Here is a 22770-nt window from a genome sequence, read left to right as displayed (position 1 = left end):
TTCATCGATTGTATACCAAGCTGTCTTTTTTTTCAAATTTTATTTATTCATCAATATAAATTTCAAGAAGTTATATTTAATTCATAGATTAAACAATGTTAACAGAACATTGATTCAGGAGGTTTCTGAAGTGGAATGGTCGAGATTTGACTCAAGATGACATCGAAACCTTGTTTTTGAACAGCTGTTCGTAGATCTGCAAATAATTAAAATCATACAAATTATGAAATCACTCACTGATTGAACAAATTTGTACACTATTGTGCCGGTTTCATATAGCTTTAGCCCTATTAAAAGTCCCCTGGGGGAGAGGGGGGAGGAGCAGTATTTACCGTTAGTCGTGTACCTATGTTTCTACATGAAGAAGTTGGTTTGGACATATTTTATTGCATAAACATATACAAATGATTCGAACACAAGTTCTAACAATTAACTTACGAGGTTCTTACCAAGTATAATAATTTACAACTGTGTAGTAGTTTAGAATGGAAAGTAAATACATTGTAGAAATGAATATTACTAAAATGGTTAAGTTATTGAACAAGCAGTCGTGTGTTTATAAACACATGTTATTTTATACCTTGTGCTCAACTTTGCTAATATTCGTCTCTCTGAGAGAGGCATCAAACCTGTTTTTAAATAAATGGGACTCTCTTGAAGATATAATATTGATAAGCCAGTGATGATTCTTGCTGCTGAAGAATTGGCAATATTATACATGTAGGAATATTTTGGTTTAGCTATTTATCTAATTTTGAAAAAGAAATACTTAAGCCTGATACATACATGTTTACTTATACAATGTAACATTACTTAAACCTAAAAATAAACCAATATGAAGATCAAGGACTATGTGACTTTATTATTTTGTTTATTGTTTATAAAGGTGTCATATGAAGTTCTCTATCTTGAAATAAGTTTCAGTGAGTTTTAAAAAATCGGGCTATCGCAATTTATTGCCTCCCTTGGATGCTAAAAAAAAAAGCTTTTTGTGTTAGAAACTAACTAAATTATACTCTTGAGCATCTTCGCTAGCCAAGGGTTTCCGATACACTACGCTTCCCGTAAACCCTCTGTTTATGAGAAGCGTAGTGTACATGTATCGGAAACCCTTGGCTAGCGAGAATGGCTCTAGCAACTGAGTTTCTCCGAATTTAACGAACTTCTTATAGTATGATTTCTACGGAATATATCAGTAGTTAAATGGTATGTATGGATGTTAAGATACGATTTTGATTAGACATACGATAAAACGAACTCTTAGATTCGGTGTTTATTTTTATTATTATTTTTTTATTTATTTTTTTATTTTTTTTTTTTTTTTGCTGTTGTTAAATGACGCTTACCATATTTGTGGCCATAATCGTGAGAATTTCTTTTATCTCAAAAGAATCATCTGGTCGTGATAAACATTGAAACATTACTCCTGTTAAAAATAAAATTAATTCAAAATTTAGTAAAAATAACAATTGCTGAATTGGTTTTTTGCCCTTCATGTACATTGAGTCAAATTTCCTTAGAATTAATTTGATTTGATTAAACATTATTAAATGTTTTCAAAGAAGGAAATAAATGCACAAATAACAAATTAATTTACTGTTTGCGATTAGAAATTGTGCATCTTCAGACTTAATGTTTAAAAAAAAGTTCAGCATACTATAACTGAAGTCATGATACTGGCGTTTCATCATTCGTATTTTTATTTTTTTTTCGAACAATTAAAAATTATGTACAAGTTGATTTCTACACTTATATTTTTCACCGTTTGTTTTAATTTGGTTTAAGATTTGTAAAGTAATATTCTCTATTTTTTCGTGTTTTCAATAAAACATCTAAGATACGGTGCATATTTTTATTGCAAAAACGAGAGAGAGAGAGAGAGAGAGAGAGAGAGAGAGAGAGAGAGAGAGAGAGAGAGAGAAGGAGAGAGAGAGAAGGAGAGAGAGATGAATTGGTTGATCTGCCATACCAACATTCACTGTGTACAAATTCATTAAATTATATAACCTGATTGTGTTTCCTCTCTGTCGGCGACAACAAAGGACCCCTTGGTGATCGTAACCAGGTCGCATAACTCCATGTCAAAGCTAAACTGGTCCTGTACGAGAGGTCGCAGGAGAGGGGAGAAGGAATTCTGGACTTTGTTAGCTGTAACTGTCTTGCTGATGACTTCAGAACGAGTCCCGATGTAAATGGTCCCAGGGAGTGCATTGTTTAGAGTGAAATACTTGTGTCCCAAGGAATCTGTTAAAAAAGAAAGAAAAAAAGAAGAAACAAAATTGTGTTAAATTTGCATGTTAAATTGCCAGCAATATTTGTAATATGGAGAGAAAAAAATAAAATCGAACAAAAAACGGAACCTGGAAGAATGGCGAGTACACAAATAAAACAAGTCAACCAAGAGAAATCCATGGCGAACGGCAAACGTGGCTTCACTAGTTTGAATTGAAGAAATGGATGCACATTTTTAGACGGGGAGGTATAATATATAATGATAAGTATTAACTGCGCATGTAGTCGAAATTTTGAAATATCATCGTTTTATGTAGAGGTAATTATTGATATTTAAGTCGAATGAATTCCATTTTATGATGCTAATAGTTCGTATATCAACAAATTTAGAGTTATAAACTCTGCGTTAGCTCTATTATACAGACTTTTGACCTTTACAATATGGAACCATGGAAGCACGCGTTAAGTGGTTTGAACACATTTTATTATTGGAATATACTACAAGTTCTGTAACTTATGTAGTGTATCCCTACAATAAATGAAAAACAGATTTTTACAAAGTCATGTAATTATATACATGTATATAAATCTATAAAAAGAGTCAACAATTTTACAAACAATCAAGTATAAGTTTTCTGTTAGCACACTTTGAGACTATTAACACAACGTTTTTTGGACTTTTTAATGAAAAAGTGAACTACAGAAAACAAGTGTTCATTTTCACTTTCAACAATACTGTATCTAAAAAAGTCATAAGTCAGCATGCAGTTGTGGCGAAGTAAGTATGAATTATATTTCCAGTCCTATCTCCAAAAGAAAAGTATGGTGGTGGAGGTTTTTTGCGTTTGAAATATTTTTGTCAGGGATGAAAGCATTGGTGAAGGCCTTTAGTGAATTAAGCTCTCTAATATTCAGAGGTAGAGAATTTCATTTGCCTACAAGAGTTGTATGGAACAAAAGCTGACTTGTATACTTTAGTAAGCAATCATCATTTTGAGAATGCCATACAGTTAGACATACTACAACGTTTGTAATGCAATATCTCTTGTACATGCATAAGTGGGCTGGGTATTTCTATCTCAACCTTACATATTGTTTTCGAGTCTAGCAAGTTTTCATCTTAAACTTAATGTACTCCAACCTGTATCAAAATAGAGGGAGTCTTTAGAAGCAAGTATTGATAGACCAGTTACTATTCTAGCAGCAGATAGCAAACGTTAAACATGGATAATTACTTTATTATAAGTTGAGAGTACTTGTCCTTTGTGTCACTTGTACCAAAGTCCCCTACGTACATATTGGTCCGGAGTTGGTTTGAACATTTTCAACTTACCAGTACAACATTACTTCAAATGAAAGCCTTTGTGAAAATTTATTAAAAACAAAAGTTTAATTCATCAATTTGGCATACTGTGGAATCATTATATTTCGTGGTGGCTCAATTTTCGTGGTTTTCGTGGGTATCCCTCACCCACAAGATGTCGTTTCAATCAGAGGTTAGTCATTTTGTAATGATGTGTTATTCCACCTTAAGGAAATGGGCTACGTTTTACAAAAGAACTGACGAATTACGACCAAATTAATGAATGTTTATCAAGCACAGATCCAGATCAAAGTCACTCAACGCCAGTAACAGGGAAAAAGGCGTCATGTCCAAGGGGAACATTTCACACAGTGATCTAGTTGCCTCTTCCTCCCAACAAACACGTCCCCGTGATCCGAAGAAACGTACTGCTGTGGAAGTTGGTCCTCCTCGACCCATTCTGGAAATGGGTAGATCACACTTCCAATTACTGATAGACTCAATTATGCACGTGTTTTATTAGATAAGACCTGTATCTTTCAAAATAATTTGTTCTTGAGTTCTAGTAATCCTTTAAACTCGAACACTCTAATCTCAAGTTCGTAGTATTCTTCATCAATTGTAAACCAAACTGTAGTTTTCAAATTTTTGATTTGCAAGGCAATCTGTAGCTGACGATATAACAAAAGATGACAACTCATGTAGATGACATAGTGCAATGTCCATATTAACAACACAGGTAGAAATATGCCACCTAGATATGAGGTAAATTGAAACATGATATGTTTTGTCAATTGGACAGTAACTAGTAACTGGAAGCAAATTTGTCTTTCATTTCGTAACCAGTTACTAGTAGTTAGCCTTTCTTACTCGTCGTAGCCAGTTACTAGTAGCCAACTTTTATTTTATCTCGTTGCCAGTTACTAGTAGCCAACTTTTATTTTATCTCGTTGCCAGTTACTAGTAGCTAGCTTTTATTTCATCTCGTAGCCAGTTACTAGTAGCTAGCTTTTATTTCATCTCGTGGCCAGTTACTAGTAGCTAGCTTTTATTTCATCTCGTAGCCAGTTACTAGTAGCTAGCATTTCTTACCTCTCGTAGCTATTTACAAGTAGTCAACTTTTATTTCATCTCCTAGCCAGTTACTAGCAGCTAGCTTTTCTTACTATTCGTCGCCAGTTACTAGTAGCCAGTTACTAGTAGCTAACTTTACTCATCTTGATAAATATCAAAGCATTAAATTAAGCACGAAAAAGTAGTATTAATTTCTAAATTTATTTCAAGGTTTTTTATTTCATTCATATTATGAATATTAATTCAGATTTTTTCAGAAGTGGAATGGTCGAGATACTGGTAACTCAGCCGAATGACCTCGAAACCTGGTTCTGGAACATCTGTTCGTACATCTGCAAATATTAGAAATGAGAATAAAAAATGATGAAATCACTCACTGCTTGAACAAAATCACACTAATATAACGTTTCATTTAGCTTTACCCCTAATATGGGTCCCCTGGGTGAAGGGAGAGAAACAATATTTACTAGTAGTCATAAACGTTTCTACACGAGGAAATTGGCAATATAATATTTTGGTTTAGTTTATCTAATTTACACAAAATTACATATACCCAATAATAGTACATGTATATATACTTATACATGTACTTATACCTAAAATAAATCAATATGAAGATGCAGGACTATATATGACTTAATTTGTTTATTTCAGGAATAATGAATCATTCTTTGAGTATTATGACGGTTGGGTCGTGATCAAAGCAAACAAGCCCGAAGGGCTTTATGATAGATTTGATCACATTATATATAATTTTCAGCAATTGATATTATAAATAAACAAACCACGCTTGTGCCCTAATTATACCTCATTTGAATTTATTGGACTGTATTAAACAAAATTGATATCACAGACAAAGACAGAGAAAAAATGTAAACATTGTAATATAGGTATCAGTTCAGTGAGTTTTAAAAATCGGACTACCGCCTCCCTAAGACGCTGAGAGAACAGATTTTTTGTGTTTGGAATTCACTAAATTATGTTCTCTTCAAACGAATTTTTAAAGATTTAAAGATTTTTAAAGATGTTAAGATACAAATTTGATTCAGTATAAAATAAAACGTACTTAAAGCTTTCAGAAATGTTTTTGTTTTCTTTCTTCGTTTTGCCTTGGGTTTTTAAATGATTTTTGTTTGTTTGTTATTTTATTGTTGTTGTTGATGTTGAATGCCACTTACCAGATTGGTTGCCATTATGGTGATAATTTCTCTTATAACTAAAGAATCATCTGGTTGTTTGAAACATTGAAACATCACTCCTGTTAAATAAAATTCTAAAATTAGCCAAAAAAAACAAAAAAAAAAAACAAATGTTGAATTGATTTTGTCATACACATACAGTATTGAATCAAATTTTCGTAGATTTTATTTCATTTGATTATAACATATCAAGATTCACAAAGCAGGAAATGACTGCACAAATAACAAAATACTAACTGATTGTCGTGTTTCTAGGGTTCCATTATTCTTAATTTTTTGTCAAGTATTTAAAAATCATGTAAAGTCGATATTTATGTTTATGTTATTCACTGTTTATTTCATATCGTTTAAATTTGTTTATTGATATTTTCCCCCCGTGTTTTCAATAAAGCATCCAAGATACCGGTATGCATTAACAAAACAGAGAGAGAGAGAGAGAGAGAGAGAGAAGAGAGAGAGAGGGAGTTGACAAGGATAGATAACGAAAAAATAAGAATTGGTCAATTTACCATACCAACATTCACTGTGTGTTTTCACTAAAATTAACTAAATCATATAACCTGATTGTGGTTCGTCTTTGTCGGCGACAACAAAGGATCCCCTGGAGATCGCAACCAGGTCGCACAACTCCATGTCAAAGCTAAACTGGTCCTGTTGGAGAGGTCGTAGGAGAGGGGAGAAGTTATTCTGGACTTTGTTCGCTGTAACGGACTTGCCGATCAGTTCGGACCGAGTCCCGAAGTAGATGGTCCCAGGGAGTGACTTGATCACCGTGAGATACTTAGATCCCATGGAATCTGAAAAAAAAATTGCGTTAAATTTGCATATTTGAAACATGGAGAGAAAAAAGGTAAGAATCAAACAAAAAGGGAACCTGGAAAAATGGCGAGAAGACAAATAAAACAAGTCGACCAAGAGAAATCCATGGCGAACGGCAAACGTGGCTTCACTAGTTTGAATTGAAGAAATGAATGCACATTTTTAAATGGGGAGGTATAATCTATGATAATAAGCATTAATTGTGCATGTAGTCGGAATTTTGAATTTCGTCGTTTTGTGTAAGTAATTATTGATAATTAAGTCAAACAAATTCCATTTTATAATGCTGATAGTTCGTATATCAACAAATCTAAATCTAAAGTTATAAACTCTGCGTTGGCTCTATTGTACAAACGTTTGACCTTTACAATATGGAAACATGGAAGCACGCGTTCAGTGCTTTGAACAGGTTTTATTGTAATATACTACAAGTTCTATATCTTATGTAGCCCACTCCCTACAATAAATGAAAAACAGATTTTTCACATGTTAATTAAAAGTCATGTAATTATATAACTGTTTATAAATATATAGAAATATTCAACAATTTTACAAACAATCAAGTAAGTTTTCTGTTAGCACATTTTGAGACTACGTACACAAAGACTTTTGGATTTTTTTAATGAAAAAATGAACTACAATTTCCATTGTCACAAAGTTTATCATCTCTCAATGCAAAATACATGTATGTGTATTAAAAATACAAATACTTATCTAAAATTACAAACACTAAAACATTTCTGATTTGGTACAAGAGAAAAAATAATGATATGTGTCTTCAATTAATTTTTCCACACTCATATAAAGGTCTTTCAACAATACTATATCTAAAAAAGTCATAAGTCAGCATGCAGTTGTGGCGAAGTAAGTATGAATTATATTTTCAGTCCTATCTCCAAAAGAAAAGTATGGTGGTGGAGGTTTTTTGCGTTTGAAATATTTTTGTCAGGGATGATAGCATTGGTGAAGGCCTTTAGTGGTAGAGAATTTCATTTGCCTATAAGAGTTGTATGGAACAAAAGATGACTTGTATACTTTGGTAAGCAATCATCATTTTGAGAATGCCATACAGTTAGACATACTACAACGTTTGTAATGTAATATCTCTTGTACATGCATAATTGGGCTGGGTTTTTCTATATCAACCTTAAATATATTGTTTTTGAGTCTAGCAAGTTTTCATCTTAAACTTAATGTACTCCAACCTGTATCAAAATAGAGGGAGTCTTTAGAAGCAAGTATTGATAGACCAGTTACTATTCTAGCAGCAGATAGCAAACGTTAAACATGGATAATTACTTTGTAATAAGTTGAGAGCACCTGTCTTTTGGGTCACTTGTTACAAAGTCCCTTACGTACATATTGGTCCGGAGTTGGTTTGAACATTTTCAACTTACCAGTACAACATTACTTCAAATTAAGGCCTTTGTGAAAATTTATTAAAAACAAAAGTTTAATTCATCAATTTGGCATGCTTTATTTGGAAACGAAGTATGTCAAATAAGACTAATTCTTTACGAATCCATGCAGACTAAACAAAATTCATCAATTTGGACACAGTCTTCTTTTACCATAAATCTGTAATACAAAATAAAAAGGATATTTTCATTTTTATATCAACAATACATGTACAATGTAAAATTTAAAAAAATTAATATTCAATGCAAAATAACAACTGTAAAATGAAGTATTGGCTTAAACGAAGCCATATACCACAACAAATCATTGCTGTGTGTTGTTTAGAACTCTTGCCACAAAAAAAACAATGCATCGTATATATATGTCACCTTGGTAACAACATGATAATAACCAAATACACAACGCCCAATTCTACCTGGCAAAGATTCGTCATGGTAAAGAGATTGTATATCGCCGCGAGGATTATTAATTTTTTGGATCATCGAGGGATATATATGGTATCGTTTCACACTGACTGATTTTTATGTTATGATGGTCAATTGACAATGCATTGACGGCTCCGGGCATGATTCGCTGACCTATCGCGGCCTGTTCTTTTACCGTCCTCCATCATTATATGCCATTATTCACAGTTGAAGTACACATCCAAGTAGTGGATGATTTCGCGAAAAAAAAAAAAGAAAACGAGCAGAATTACCACATTGAAAAAGATTTTTTTTCCCCTTCACTAATGAAACATTTTGCGAGTGTCATACTATTGTGAACATTAAGGATTTAGTGTGAAGAGGATTAGAAGAAATATACAGCAGGTACAGGTCAGTTGTTTATAGGCAGGTATATAGTGTTTACTGTTAAGTGTATGTGAGTCTATGCTATTATTGGACGATAGAACGGTAAGTGTCACGCATTCGTTTTTAAAAAAAAATCGGATTGTGCAACAATACACAGCCATTTGCATTTGATTTTACATTATTTGGAATAATTATTTCTCAGTTACTCTGAAAATTTATATTAAAAATGCTTTTAAAACTATCGGATGGTTCGGTGGTTTTTTTTTTTCAAAATAGGGTTGATAAAAAGTAAAGCTGATGTCTTCTACACGCTGGTAAATTTTAGATCTACAATGACAGAATGCTTTTCTTGAAGTTGTCCGTATAGAGTTAATCAGGTTTATTTATATCTCGTTTTTAAGGAGCATGAACGGTCAACAAATTAACAATCGATCAGATCTACTTATAAATTAAGGTAGAATTACAGTTACACACCTTGAAAAATGCACTCAAATTAACAGTTAATTATTTGATTATGAAAGATATAATTATCAATAAACTGTACATATACCAAATAAGCGAAAAATTGGCTGTTTGGGGATAAAAAATGAATATGTAAAAAAAAATTCAATTCAGTAAGAAATAACAAAAAAACCACTGTGGGATTCGAACTCGGGATCACAAGCCCGCCACTTTATCCACTCGGCTATGGAGTTAGTTAAGATCCTTTTTAAAATAAATCGGGATGTCGTTTCAATCAGAGGTGAGTCATTTTGTGATGATATGTTATTCCAGCTTAAGGATATGGGCTGCATTTTACAAAAGAACTTACGAATTACGACCAAATTAATCAATGTTTATTAACCACAAAGTAATCAATGCTTGAAATGAATGTCTATACGATATACATGTGATGATAGAAACCAAAAATTAAGAGCAATATACCTTAATTCAGCCATAGGCAAATGAAATATAGAAAAAATGCTAACATTTACAGGGTTCAATAAATAGGAAAACTCTGTATCTGCATATATCTGGTCATGATCTATTAGTATTAAGATCCTGTTTATATATTCTATTCTGACGAGTATATATCATCCGTGCATATGTATATGTAACGTTACATACGCAGTGCATGTATGTGTGGGATAAAACGCCAGTCCCGCGGGTTATCCTTTCTTATCCAGAACCCGGATCAAAGTATCCTTCTGACTCACGGCTTTCTTGCGTCGTTGAAGAGACCAAGACATGGGTACTGAAATAATGACCAGAAATTAGTTACAACATGCCTCGTCCGTTTGTTTTACTATATATATATAAAGGTCCTTTACTTCTGGTGTATTTCATCTGTGATATCAAAACAAAATGAAGTACGCATTGATATTAGCGGCTCTGATTCTACTTGTTGGGGTATCCGAAATTCTCGGTCGTTCAGGAAGTAACAGGAGAGGTGGTTCCCGGGGGAGGGGAAGAGGAGGCGGAAGAAGAGGAGGGGATCAAGAGGGCGAACGTGGGGGTCAACAGGGGCGAGGAAGAGGGAGTCGTCATGATGATGACGATGATGATGACGATGATGACCATAGACCACCACGTTTTAGCAACGTACGTAGATTGAAATATTTTAAAAATCTTCACGTAATGTAAACTGTGTCTGAAGCGTCATGATATTTGAAGACAAATATATCTAGATTATAAACTATTAAAGTTAGCAATAGCAGTGTTTCGGGGAGAACAACATTTAATTCATTCTAACCAAATAGAAGTCAAGAAAATTTTATCCAACTTGTCAATTAGAAGTGGGGAAAAGGTTACACTAATCATTTTCAAAATGTTATATAATTCCAAATATTTAAATAGAATGGATGCCCAATAAATGACCTTTCAGATCTACTTTAATTTTTTAGGTATCATATATTTAAGCCATAAACTATTATTTAGTAACAAAAATCTCTTAATTTTAATATTTTTCTATATCTTTTTTTTTACAAAGCTCTCCTTTTACATGTACAGGAGATGAAAATAGTATATACGACCATCTAGCTCTCTTAAAAAACGTACAACTAGTGTAACTGCATTGCATGTTCTTTCGCCTGTGCAATAATTACTGTCATCTATATGTAGGTAAGGAAGTATTGCTGGTTGACCGATCTCGACGAGGCCAACACCAATATAGAGGTAGACGTCGATGAATTTGCACGTGTTAACATAAAGAGGAATGTGTCTGTTATGGTATCACGTGACAGGGACCTATTGGATACCGAGTTCAACAGGCATCATACCATGTTTGATTTTACAACAGTATGTTTTTACACGTAAAATTTGAATTGTTCAAATAATCTTTGATATTATTAGTTAAGTAAATAATTTAATCAGTACACATTTCATGTTGGGTTTTATTTTCAAAAATGAGTTGCTTGTACTCACGTTTATACACAATTTCACGATGGATTTTTTTTTAATCAGGGAAAAATGGGAATCCGTTTTAGAATCCCTCTCCCGCCAGGACCCATTGATGATACGAGCGACGATGGCGCGAATCTTCAAAACCATGGATTCAACTGGCGTTTTCTTCGTGCTCGACCGCTCGACCTCTGCTTTGTGGGAGATTCCCTGACTAGCATGACACAAACCATGACAGAGTTTGAAAGCAGACAATCGGTTAGCTATTATGATACTTTATATCGTATATATACATATCCTTGATGACGAAACCATACTATGCCTTCGTAACTTCTTGTTGGGCTTTTTCAACAAGCAGAAAGCTCTGCCGGAAAAATTCCGAGCAGTTGCGATTGTTTAAGCATGCACTGTTTTAATTGTCATACAAGGTTTTGGTATTCTCTGCCTATATGTCAGAAAGTGTCGTTTGAAAGTGTACTTAAAGTGTATACAGACAAACTCTTTAACTTCCAGATGGTTGAAGTTTCTACTGGAGCTAGGTCATCTTATTCCGTGGCTGCCGCCAACAAGCTGACATTGGAACAACTGAAAGCCCTCAGCCCCGCTATAGCTAAGTTCTGCTGCAGGGCGGCTCGACTTGGCAATGCCTACCAGCTTTCCTCCTCAGGAATCGTTGTTCCCCCACCCACCACCCAAGCACAAACCACCACCAAAGCACCAACCACCACTCAAGCACCAACCACCACCAAAGCACCAACCACCACCCAGGCACCAACCACCACCATGCCACCCACGACCACCACAGGGGCACCACCACCACCACCCCCGAACCACCCCGGAGTTAGCCCAGGTAAACCTGCTTATTCCTATTTATAGAATATCAATTTCAATGCATCAAATTGAAAGAGATGCTTTCTGTGCCAAATGCACGAGGCAACTAAATTCAGAAGAGCTCATTTAAAAATGTTATTATTGATCACCCTATCACAAAAGGAATTTTAAGAAATAGAGAAATATATGACTGAGATCAAACGTGAGCTCGTTTGAGTCTTATTAGTCAGAGCAGCTTCCAAGGTCGTCTGCTGATTGTCTGACTACAAAGTTACGTGACTGATTTACATATGTAAATATACTTGGTTGAATGTATTAACGAATAGTATTTTTTTCTTCTTAGCGATCGTGCCAATTACACCCCCAGCTTACCTCCTGGCCTCTGGCTTTATGAACCCTGCCAATCCTGGCCAGTCCATTCCATACCAGATCTCTTTCGCATCTGATGTCGTGTTCAACTTTAAACAGCCTCGTCCTTTTAGGCGCCGTGGATGAATACGGGTCATCTTATTTATTTATATTGTTTAGAAATTTTAGCGAAGTTCTATTTTTTTTATAAATGAAAAACTACATGGGCTTGGGGATAGATTGTTTTGAGTTTATTTAAATGTTGTTTTGAATTCAATTTTTTTAGTATCATGATTCAAATTTACGAAACGATAATAAAGAATATTAGAATGTACACATTTCTTCTGTTTTGTATGTTTGTTTCAATATTATTATATATTTCTTCTGTATTGTATATTTCTTTCAATATTGAACTGGTCAATAATGTTTCCATCACGGAATAGATTCCCTGCTACTTATAGATACTCTTAACGATAACCGTAGTCATAATTATGATCTAAATTCAAAACGACAAATTTACTTGTTGACGCGACAGGTTCAAAGCTCAAAGCTAGAAGATCAAGTCCATTAGTACTTGTAGATTCAAGTGATGATGTCAGTGATGATGTCATGCATGTTTTATGCATCACAATGAAGATCATCGGATATCCCTACTTTATCTCGAACTTAGTGTCAATCTTTTCATTTCTCATCCAAATTACGAGGAGATAAGACAGGTCGCCCTACTAACCACAGAAGTTAATACAAGTAAGCATAAAAAAGACTATGGGTTAATATTGTATAAATTCTTCATTTGGGCAAGAAATCCTATTTCAGTTGCAAAATATATCAGTCGGATATCTACGTTTGTGAAATATTGAACAAAATTTAAAAAAAGAATAATAATATAAACCGGTATTTTGACGAAGGAATTTTAACGAATGTTCATCAACCTTGTACATTAATAAATTCGTGTACATGTTCTTCACTAAATTAAAATTCGAATTTTACTGTAAATGAAGTTTTCGTGTTTGTACAATCATTTACAAACTTGGCTTGGTTCAAATCACAACATATATTTAAGTATTATTTGTCAGCAAATCAATTAATGGTGGTTCTTTAAGAAAATAATCCCATGTGGATTCTTTTGCGGCATTTTTGCCCTTGTAAATATAAACATGATAATTCCATTTAAGGTAGCTCACCGCATCAAGGGTTATACTTTTAAAGATACGACGTCAAAAGATGGCGATTTACCGGTACCGTAACTGTGTTTTGAAATTTTATACATCAATCGATTTGATCGCATATAATCTGCATGACTCAGTGGTGAAAGAATCGTGCTTGAAAACTGCAGATCCCGAGTTAAAATCCGCTGGAGGCTTTTGTTCATGTTTTAGAGAATTATCTATCTTTCCCCAAAAGTGCTTTCCCGCCTGTTTGACTAATATAATTTTCATGGTTCATGCTATCTATAATAATCAAGTCGTTTTTACTTTTTTTTTTTTTTTTTGGTGGGGGGGGGGGGGGGGGTGTTTGTTTATTCTTTTCCCCTTTTTTGAAAGTATTTCATGCTAACGTTATAGGTTATTCGAAATGGACGACAACCTTCCATAATTTTTTTAAAACAGTTAGAAAAAGTCTAAGGTATATCTATTTCAGAATATTGTGTTGTTTGGGGGCATTTTCATTCATTGTTTTATAAGAGTGTTATATGATCGTGGCCATTTTAGGCTTTACATATTTTTACCTCCTTCTAAAGAAGAGTTCTGTAGAAGCTCAAATTTTAAAGCAATATGAGCTGCAATTTTCATGCGGAAATTTTTTTTACGAAAATGTTATTTTCTACTAAATTGACAAAAAAATCATGGTTTTTAAAGTTCTGTCAGCCACATTTTTATTAGAAAAACCGTAAAGAAGCCCTAATTGAAGCAAAATTGAATTATTGTCGTCCTGTACAAAAATTGATCTGCTATATATTCCTTATAAGAGAAATCTTTCTTCTGACAAAATTAATGATTCTTTCAAATTTTATTTATCATAAGAGTTTTAGTTACATGCAGAATCATACTACCAGGTTTTTGCAGCAAAATAAAATTATAAAAAATACAGTTCATATTGCTTTAATTCTGTTTTATGTTTCTAAATGGTAATTTATGAACAAAAATCATCTTATGTCAAAGTTTAAGGCAGATCTATGGTCAGTTTGTTGACCTCCCGGCCTCCTCGTAAGAACCGATCAAAGAAATTACGTCTCTGCGATCTGGTTAAAAACTGACAATCCACGAAAATTGGTCCTCGCCAATTTAACCGATTACACCGGTTTGTCTTTGTTAAAAAATGCCTTATATCGAGTGATGTTTATTGATTCCACTGCTAATTTGTTCTAATTAGACCTTGACCGTCAGACATTATGGTGTCACCTGTTATTGAATTAATCATAAATCTTGAGTAATCCTTTAAATTAATTATCAAATGTGTCAAGAGTAACTCTATTTATTTACACCTTTATGTATGTTTTGCCTATATATAAATTAGTAGTTATCCGCAATGATCATCAGTTGGAGACTGGGCCTTGTCTTGTTCATGCTTGCTGCATAGACCGTGTTTAAACGACAAGTTTCACTTTGGATCGTTGATAAATTGTTATTCGATAAATTGACTTGTATTACTACCGGTCATAGTATGATGACTTTTCTGTGTGTAATTATTGTATAGTAAACGGAAGAATTTATATAGGTACATGTTCATGTATGCAGTTTATCATCGGGTGTTATAATATAAATGTAATTATCTTAATCCCTTTCAGAATGGATGTGGTGCTCATTGCTCTCGTTCTACAGTGCTGTGTGGTCGCTGTCAGCGGCTACCCTGGAGGAGCGCCTTCTTCCTCCTGCGCGGGGATGGTTCCAGGTCACGGGGCGGCCGTCCAGGCGGGGGCATCGCCATACACGGTGACCATGAACGCCTCGACCTACACCGCCGGTGACGTCATTGAAGGTATGGCTTGCGTATACTGTTTCGAATCGTAACGGAGGTTTGTCCGCAAAAATTATAAACATAATGGTTTCTATACTTTCTTAATAAAGTACACACAACATCGTTTCCAGTGGAGGTTTGTCCCCGAAAATTGTTAACAACGTATTTGATATCCGTCATTCTTTTCAATATACACAGTGAATTTTATGTATACAATGTAGAATAAAAATTTCTTGGATCAAGGTGTGCTGTACATGTAGATTCATGTGTAGCTGATGATAGTGCTTTTAGGTTTACATACATATATAATAATAAAAGTAATAGATATTAAGTTTATATTAATAAAAACGATTTACGGACACCCCGTTGCACTCATAATATATTCTTTAGTTACAAAAAAGTTTAAGGAAGAGGGCTGAAATAGACTGTGCCTGCTGCCTAACCCCATCATATAGATCTCTACTATATTGAATAAAATAGTGTTTAAATAAAAAAAAAACCAGATGGTTGTGTGGTTTCGGTTTCTGTTTTGTGACCTTAAAGGGGCATGGTCACGATTTTGGTCAAAAATTATTTTTTCGATTTTAATGTTTATAATGCTGCATGAAGGCATTTTTTACAGGTATATTGAACCAATGTAAACAAAAACAGGGCATGAGCCTTGTTTACATGACGAAGAATTGTGAGCCCTGTATCTTGCTTAAAATTCATCGACAGGCACCCAAATGTCATTTGATCATTAAAAATGCATTCATAAAGCGTTGTAAATAATAAAAACAGAAAAATAAAATTTGACCAAAATCGTGACCATGCCCCTTTAATCTTCCCCTTGTTTTGGTTGGCAGTCACGGTCAGTGGTGGGACCTTCAGGGGACTCCTGGTCCAGGCCCAGTCCCCGGGCTGCTTCGGATTCCCACTACCGTCGTTTTCTGTGATGTCCGGGGACACTAACGTTTCAACCCTCGCCTGTCCAGGACAAGCCAATGTAAGTATTCCCGGCTTGCTGTTTCTGTCCAGGACAAGCCAATGTAAGTATTCCAAGCTTGCTGTCTCTGTCCAGGACAAGCCAATGTAAGTATTCCAGGCTTGCTGTCTCTGTCCAGGACAAGCCAATGTAAGTATTCCAAGCTTGCTGTTTCTGTCCAGGACAAGCCAATGTAAGTATTCCAAGCTTGCTGTCTCTGTCCAGGACAAGCCAATGTAAGTATTCCAAGCTTGCTGTCTCTGTCCAGGACAAGCCAATGTAAGTATTCCCGGCTTGCTGTTTCTGTCCAGGACAAGCCAATGTAAGTATTCCAAGCTTGCTGTTTCTGTCCAGGACAAGCCAATGTAAGTATTCCAAGCTTGCTGTCTCTGTCCAGGACAAGCCAATGTAAGTATTCCCGGCTTGCTGTTTCTGTCCAGGACAAGCCAATGTAAGTATTCCCGGCGTGCTGTCTCTGTCCAGGACAAGCCAATGTAAGTATTCCCGGCTTGCTGTTTCTGTCCAGGACAAGCCAATGTAAGTATTCCAAGCTTGCTGTTTCTGTCCAGGACAAGCCAATGTAAGTATTCCAAGCTTGCTGTCTCTGTCCAGGACAAGCCAATGTAAGTATTCCCGGCTTGCTGTTCCTGTCCAGGACAAGCCAATGTAAGTATTCCCGGCTTGCTGTTTCTGTCCAGGACAAGCCAATGTAAGTATTCCCGGCTTGCTGTTTCTGTCCAGGACAAGCCAATGTAAGTATTCCCGGCTTGCTGTTTCTGTCCAGGACAAGCCAATGTAAGTATTCCCGGCTTGCTGTTTCTGTCCAGGACAAGCCAATGTAAGTATTCCCGGCTTGCTGTTTCTGTCCGGGACAAGCCAATGTAAGTTCTCCAGGGTCCGCCGTCACAAACTTTTCTCAATTTAAGTCAATACTCATGCAGTCTCATGTCATGTAAATTTTGAATTTACTGGGTGGGTATAAAAACAAAATTTACAACATGACAAATAGTAGTGATGTTGTAAATTTTGTATTTATGCTTGTTTGTTTTCAAGGATTTGCGTTGAGAACCGACTTGAGAATCGAGCCATACCGACATGAAGATAACGTAAATAAAAAAAAAATTATGATAATATCGAAAGAGAACCAAATCATGCATTTTTGTGTATTTTGATTTTGATAATAACATAAAAAGACGGATAAACGTAAGGCTTCCCATTGGCTTATCTTAGACTTTCTTAATTCTGATTTAAAAAAATAAAATAAAATTAAGTCCCTTGAAGTTCAACCTATAAAAGATAGCTAAATGAATCGTACTTTAAGGTACATGTACTAGTATCTGGTGGGGCTTAACTATACACTTAGCTTTCTTCTGACTAACGCAGTTTAGATTTATCAAGCAGGATATATTACCCATGTTTATTAAGTCCAGGATAACTTGGGTTTGTTATTATTCTCATGACTTCTTTCCGTTTATCGTCATGTGTAATATCCCGATGACCGGACATGTCGCATCTTTTATTGGGTGATTGCTTCATGTTTCATACCTATAAGTTAGTACATGTTTTGTCATAATTTAGGTACAATTACAAATAATTAACTTCTTAAGTAAATATTTTTAGCCTTGTTTTTGAAATATCTGATTGTGTTTATAGAGCCAATGGCGAAATTTTAAAACCATTTTATAATTATGGATTAGATAAAAATTGCACGAGAACCTAGTAATTATAAGTTCTTAGAACTTGAGTTCAAACCCATTGTATATCATTTATACAATAAAATATGTTCAAACCAAAAATGGTTTTAAAAAAAATGTAAATATATACATATACAGTAAAATATTTTCTTTGGTGTTTCGTACGAGTTATTAAGCACGGGATAAATTAATGCAATCTTCCAGTGAGGATTAAGTATTATTCCGGTGTAACGAAGAATTTGGTCTCAATATTCAACGTGGAAAAATGACCCCCGGGTCAATTTTCAACCCGGGTCAAAATTCTTCGTTACACCGGAATACTCGCTGCCCAATTAACCATCACATTGTATTAGTGAGACTACAGCTGACGAAACAGTTTCAGATAACAGTATTTTTTTCTGTATCCAAAATATTTTTTATGAATCTATACTATTTTTTCTGTATCCATGTATTTTTCATGCGCCTGTCTAGTGAATAACTGGAGGATTTTACTTTTATCATATTTTAATATGTAGTAATTAAATAGTGTGAAAAGTTCTCATTTTCGTTTCTTTTTTGCTTTTTTTTCAGAGTGCTATCACGCACACCAGTAGGAGCGACAAGACACAAGCGACCTTCTATTGGACCCCGGGGCAGGATTTGGGCCACATTAATTTTCGGTTTGTTTTAATTTACTTTTTAAAAAACTCATTTCGATTCCCATACCATGCTAATTTGTTAACACATGACATAAATAACTAACTTTTTTCGATTCCCAGTGCCACCGTTGTCCAGAATTTCAATACCTTCTGGGTTAACATCACATCTCCTGAGCTACGAAACTCTGTGAACCCCGTCCCTGGCCCCAGCTGTCAGACCAATGGAAACCAAGATAATGCAGGAGCGGATCTCAAGGCGCATGCCTTGTTCTCAATACTCAGCATTCTGGCAGCATTGTTCTTTGTTCTGTAGGAATTTCTATGGTTATACGATAGCAAGTTACATGTGATTACATGTATATTCCTTTAAAAAAAGACAAATAACTGATCATGTCTGATTTTATTTTTAAAGTTTTATTTACATGTACTTGCTACTTTCCTAATAATATAAAAAAAAGGCACAAGAATTGTGTGAAATGCAACATACTTAAATTGTCATCACGCATGATATAAAAGTGCTTATTTTATTTGTATATACTGTCTTTCTTTTTTCAACGTTTTCAAACTGTATTCTCCAATTTTAGTGTTTACTATGCATTATCAAGTATTTAAATCGATCTTCGATCCAAATTTTTATCAGTGTCAGACATCGATTTACAAGATAAGGGAAGAACACCTAATTCTTTTACATGTATAGAATCTTGCGTCATGTGTAGTTTAAAATTGGTCAAAGTTTTGTATATATCAATTGCTATTTATTTTAAAGTTAATAATAAGCAAAATTTAACAGTTATTTGTGATTTACACTTTAATAAATATACAGTATCTATTCGGAAATCTAGTCGTTAAAAAAACTGGACACGAAGCATATGTCAAAAAATTATGAAATTTATGATAGTTACTACACTGTATAAATAGTGAGTTTTTCTTATTATAATAAAAACATTGAATGCTGAAACATAGCCTATAGTGTTGCCTACTTCTTATAATTTCATTAAAAGAACATTATATGCATATTTGTTCCTATACGATATAAGTCATTCCTAAATTTTATTTCTGATTTTTTTTTTTTGTATTATTTTCATATATTTATAATAAAGAAGTTATTACGCATCAATGCGTGAGGGTTAATTTCTTTGACATAGTTTAGTACGTTCGGAGTAATCGAACAGAGACTTAAAGCAGTATTCTTTGTTAATAATCGGATCATTTGAAAATCTAAATAACTTGACTCTGTCCATTAAATGAAAAATTCCAAAAGATGTAGAATACAGAAGTCTGAACTGCATTTTACCATAGAACTTCGATTGAAAACTAAAGAAGATGGGGGATAAGATATCGCAAAAGCCTATTAGGTTTAGTTGTAAAATACAATTTTGAATTATTTTTTTTCCAATTTAACCTATATAATACAAGTTTGCAAAAGCACTATTTCTAACTATTCAGGTTTTTTTATATTGAACAAACGGGAAAAAAAATATTGCCTTAAAATTTGATGGTATCGAATGCACAACATGAAAACCCTAGTCATGTATGCCTGCACATGCAATTGCCTTGTGCTCTAACCACTGAGCCATTTGACACAACTGAGTACGCTGTTTAAAAACTATGTGTCACTCTGGCCACGAATTTACGGATTTGAATTATTTTTCAAAACGAAATGATTTTTATTGTATAATGGGTCACCTCTCCATGTTTTGTTAATTAATTGAAATCGGGTTGTTTTACATTAGACCTTATCTAGATTATGAGAAAAATATGGAGCACAGGCCATCTGCATAAAAGAAAATGCCTAGAATTTCTAAAACATGTACTTGCTGGTTTTGATACGTATACGCCTGTTTGAGTCAAAATGCTCCAAGTATTGAACATATTTAAAGATTTAAAATCGATGATGCACTTTATGTTAAATCAATATTGTTTTAAATATTTTTTTTATAAAATATCAGATTTATTGATATTTCAATTTTTCAGAATCATATCCTTCCGTGTATAGGCATTTTACACGCCTTATCCACCCATCTTCTTTAGATATAATTAATATCCATCAGCTACCAAGTGATTTAACTTAATATTACATGTTGTAAATACAGCAGCAGTGAGTGATTATAGTACACACAAAATATGGTCTTAATATACACGAAATATATATATCTGTACTTAGTTATAAAAAGAACGAAATAAGTACATATACTGTAAGTCAAAATTTCAAACGTTTGCATTGTACTGTTCCTAATTTTATTTTATTTTTTACCATGACAGTGATTAAATATGAAAAATAACAAGGCGTTTCTTAAAAAAAACTCAATCAACTTTTATTTTTAAAAAAATCAAAAAAAAGAAAGGTACCTTGCGATAAAAACCACCGCATTATTACCTCGTGCGATTTCCATTCGCACTAATAACAGGTCCTCATAGAGATCCCACAATTAAACAAAACCCTTTGTGGAATGCATGTTATTCTTCTTTTTCTGGTTCAGTTCTGCTACATTCAGTCTCACTCTCGGGTTAATCTCGTCCCATACATACAGGCAATTAATGTGTTCCAAAATTCTGTCATACAGTTGTGCGTTCTGTGCATTGTCTATCAGAGAGACGAGTTACCCTATTGTAGCAGTCACGTTGACGTGTCGTTAATTACATGGCGTTTTTGGCCTTAATTCGTGGTGTAGGCCTTGAATACTTCCGGTTGCATTGAATGTCCGGACAAGCCTAAGAATGATTTCGTGGTGTCTTTAAAAATTTTTTAGCGATATGTAATGAATACTATGAAAAGTAGAAGAGTTATCCTAATATAGCGGTCATGACGACGTGTCGTTAATTACGTGACGTTTTGGCCTTCATGGTAGGTCTTTAACATGTACAGTTGCTGTGTATTTCCGGACAAGCCTTAGAATGACTTTGTGGTGTCTGCAAAAACTCTAACGATTATAAATATTATGAATTTAGAATAGCTGTTGAATTGCTTATAGGACATCATTTTTAAAGGTTATGTCGAGTAAATAAAGCAAATATTGTGAAAAGAATCAAACATTTCGTGAAGTACGCTCTGCCTGGACCACGCCAACTGATATTGAAAGTTCTTGCACAGACATGCGCCACATTTTACTCAGTTGGTTTTATGTTTTTATTAGCAGCTAAAGCCAAGGAACCGATCGAATCTAGTCGTTTTTAAAAACACACCCAAAAAACATTTCGAACACGCGCTCTATGCTTTTCAACAAATACGGTCATGGTCGAGTAATTACTAAGTAAACTTGATTTAATTTTTTTTTTTGACATGTCTGTTGAACAGTTGAGCATTTTAAACAGCAGACAATGATGGCAACGACTTAAAAACTGGTGTTGAAATTCTTTAAGATTTAGAATATTAAGAGTGGGGCATTAGAAATTTTGACCAGTATATAAATGGAAGAAACGGAGTCTTTTAATATCATGACAGCACAATTTTACCAATAGTCTCTGTACTGGGATTCTCCAAAATAATGCTCTACGTATCGATCGCAATTAAATCGTTTTTCCGACGAAACGCAAAAATAGGAGGAGTTCTACATTAAAAGATATTTATTAGAAATGTTTGTAATAATTTTTGATAACGCCTGTTGAAGTTGAAGTTGAAAGAAGTTGTAAGGACGAATGTAAGTTCAAAAAATATAACAAAAGACGTGTTTCTTATAACGACGTACATTTATATATACAGTTCAGTAGATGTAATTAAATCATGATTAACAAAAACTTTGTTAAAGTTGTAATTATCCAATTATTCATGTATTGAAATGGAAGTTCAAAAAATATAACAAAAGACCATTTTTATTTTTTATTAACTTTACAATACATTATGCACTACAATTTAAAACATCGCAGTATCGTTGCACAAATAACAAATTTGTCAAAATCACAACCAGTTCTAAGTCATCCAATCTGATTAAAATAAGATCTTTGATCAGCTCCGACAAATTTGATGTTGCTACACATGTCGAATTTGTCGGAGCGGATCAAAGATCTTATTTTAATCAGATTGTCATCCTGATCCGAAACGGAAAGGTTTTACATGTCTCTACGCAGTCACCGAAAGGCTTAAAATATGTACACGAACTTGTTTAGGTGCATAGCTTGCACAT

At 34.1% G+C, this 22770-nt stretch overlaps 3 protein-coding genes across 3 annotated transcripts; 1 reads left to right on the top strand and 2 right to left on the bottom strand.

Annotated features, from left to right (window-relative positions):
• Positions 1-21: 21 nt before the first annotated feature.
• On the bottom strand, positions 22-2493 carry LOC128181724 (uncharacterized). The gene is made up of 4 exons (XM_052850232.1): positions 2361-2493; positions 2008-2244; positions 1347-1426; positions 22-196 (listed from the first exon to the last, which is right to left on the bottom strand). Exons 1-4 carry the CDS (start codon positions 2410-2412, stop codon positions 152-154), a joined length of 414 nt encoding a protein of 137 aa, XP_052706192.1. The 5' UTR covers positions 2413-2493; the 3' UTR covers positions 22-151.
• Positions 2494-4802: 2309 nt separating this feature from the next.
• LOC128181939 (uncharacterized) lies at positions 4803-6764 on the bottom strand. The gene is made up of 4 exons (XM_052850523.1): positions 6683-6764; positions 6369-6605; positions 5788-5867; positions 4803-4941 (listed from the first exon to the last, which is right to left on the bottom strand). Exons 1-4 carry the CDS (start codon positions 6732-6734, stop codon positions 4894-4896), a joined length of 417 nt encoding a protein of 138 aa, XP_052706483.1. The 5' UTR covers positions 6735-6764; the 3' UTR covers positions 4803-4893.
• A 3386-nt stretch (positions 6765-10150) lies between these two features.
• On the top strand, positions 10151-19762 carry LOC128181858 (uncharacterized). The gene is made up of 9 exons (XM_052850404.1): positions 10151-10418; positions 10938-11114; positions 11280-11474; positions 11730-12066; positions 12391-12499; positions 15184-15374; positions 16199-16338; positions 18582-18670; positions 18770-19762. The coding sequence occupies exons 1-9, from the start codon at positions 10182-10184 to the stop codon at positions 18960-18962; spliced, it is 1668 nt and encodes a 555-aa protein (XP_052706364.1). The 5' UTR covers positions 10151-10181; the 3' UTR covers positions 18963-19762.
• The last annotated feature ends 3008 nt before the right edge of the window (positions 19763-22770 follow it).

Source organism: Crassostrea angulata, chromosome 4 (genome assembly GCF_025612915.1).
Source record: "Crassostrea angulata isolate pt1a10 chromosome 4, ASM2561291v2, whole genome shotgun sequence".
NCBI lineage: Eukaryota > Metazoa > Mollusca > Bivalvia > Ostreida > Ostreidae > Magallana > Magallana angulata.
The sequence above is the reverse complement of the archived record's forward strand: the minus strand, read 5'-3'. Positions and strand labels throughout refer to the sequence as shown.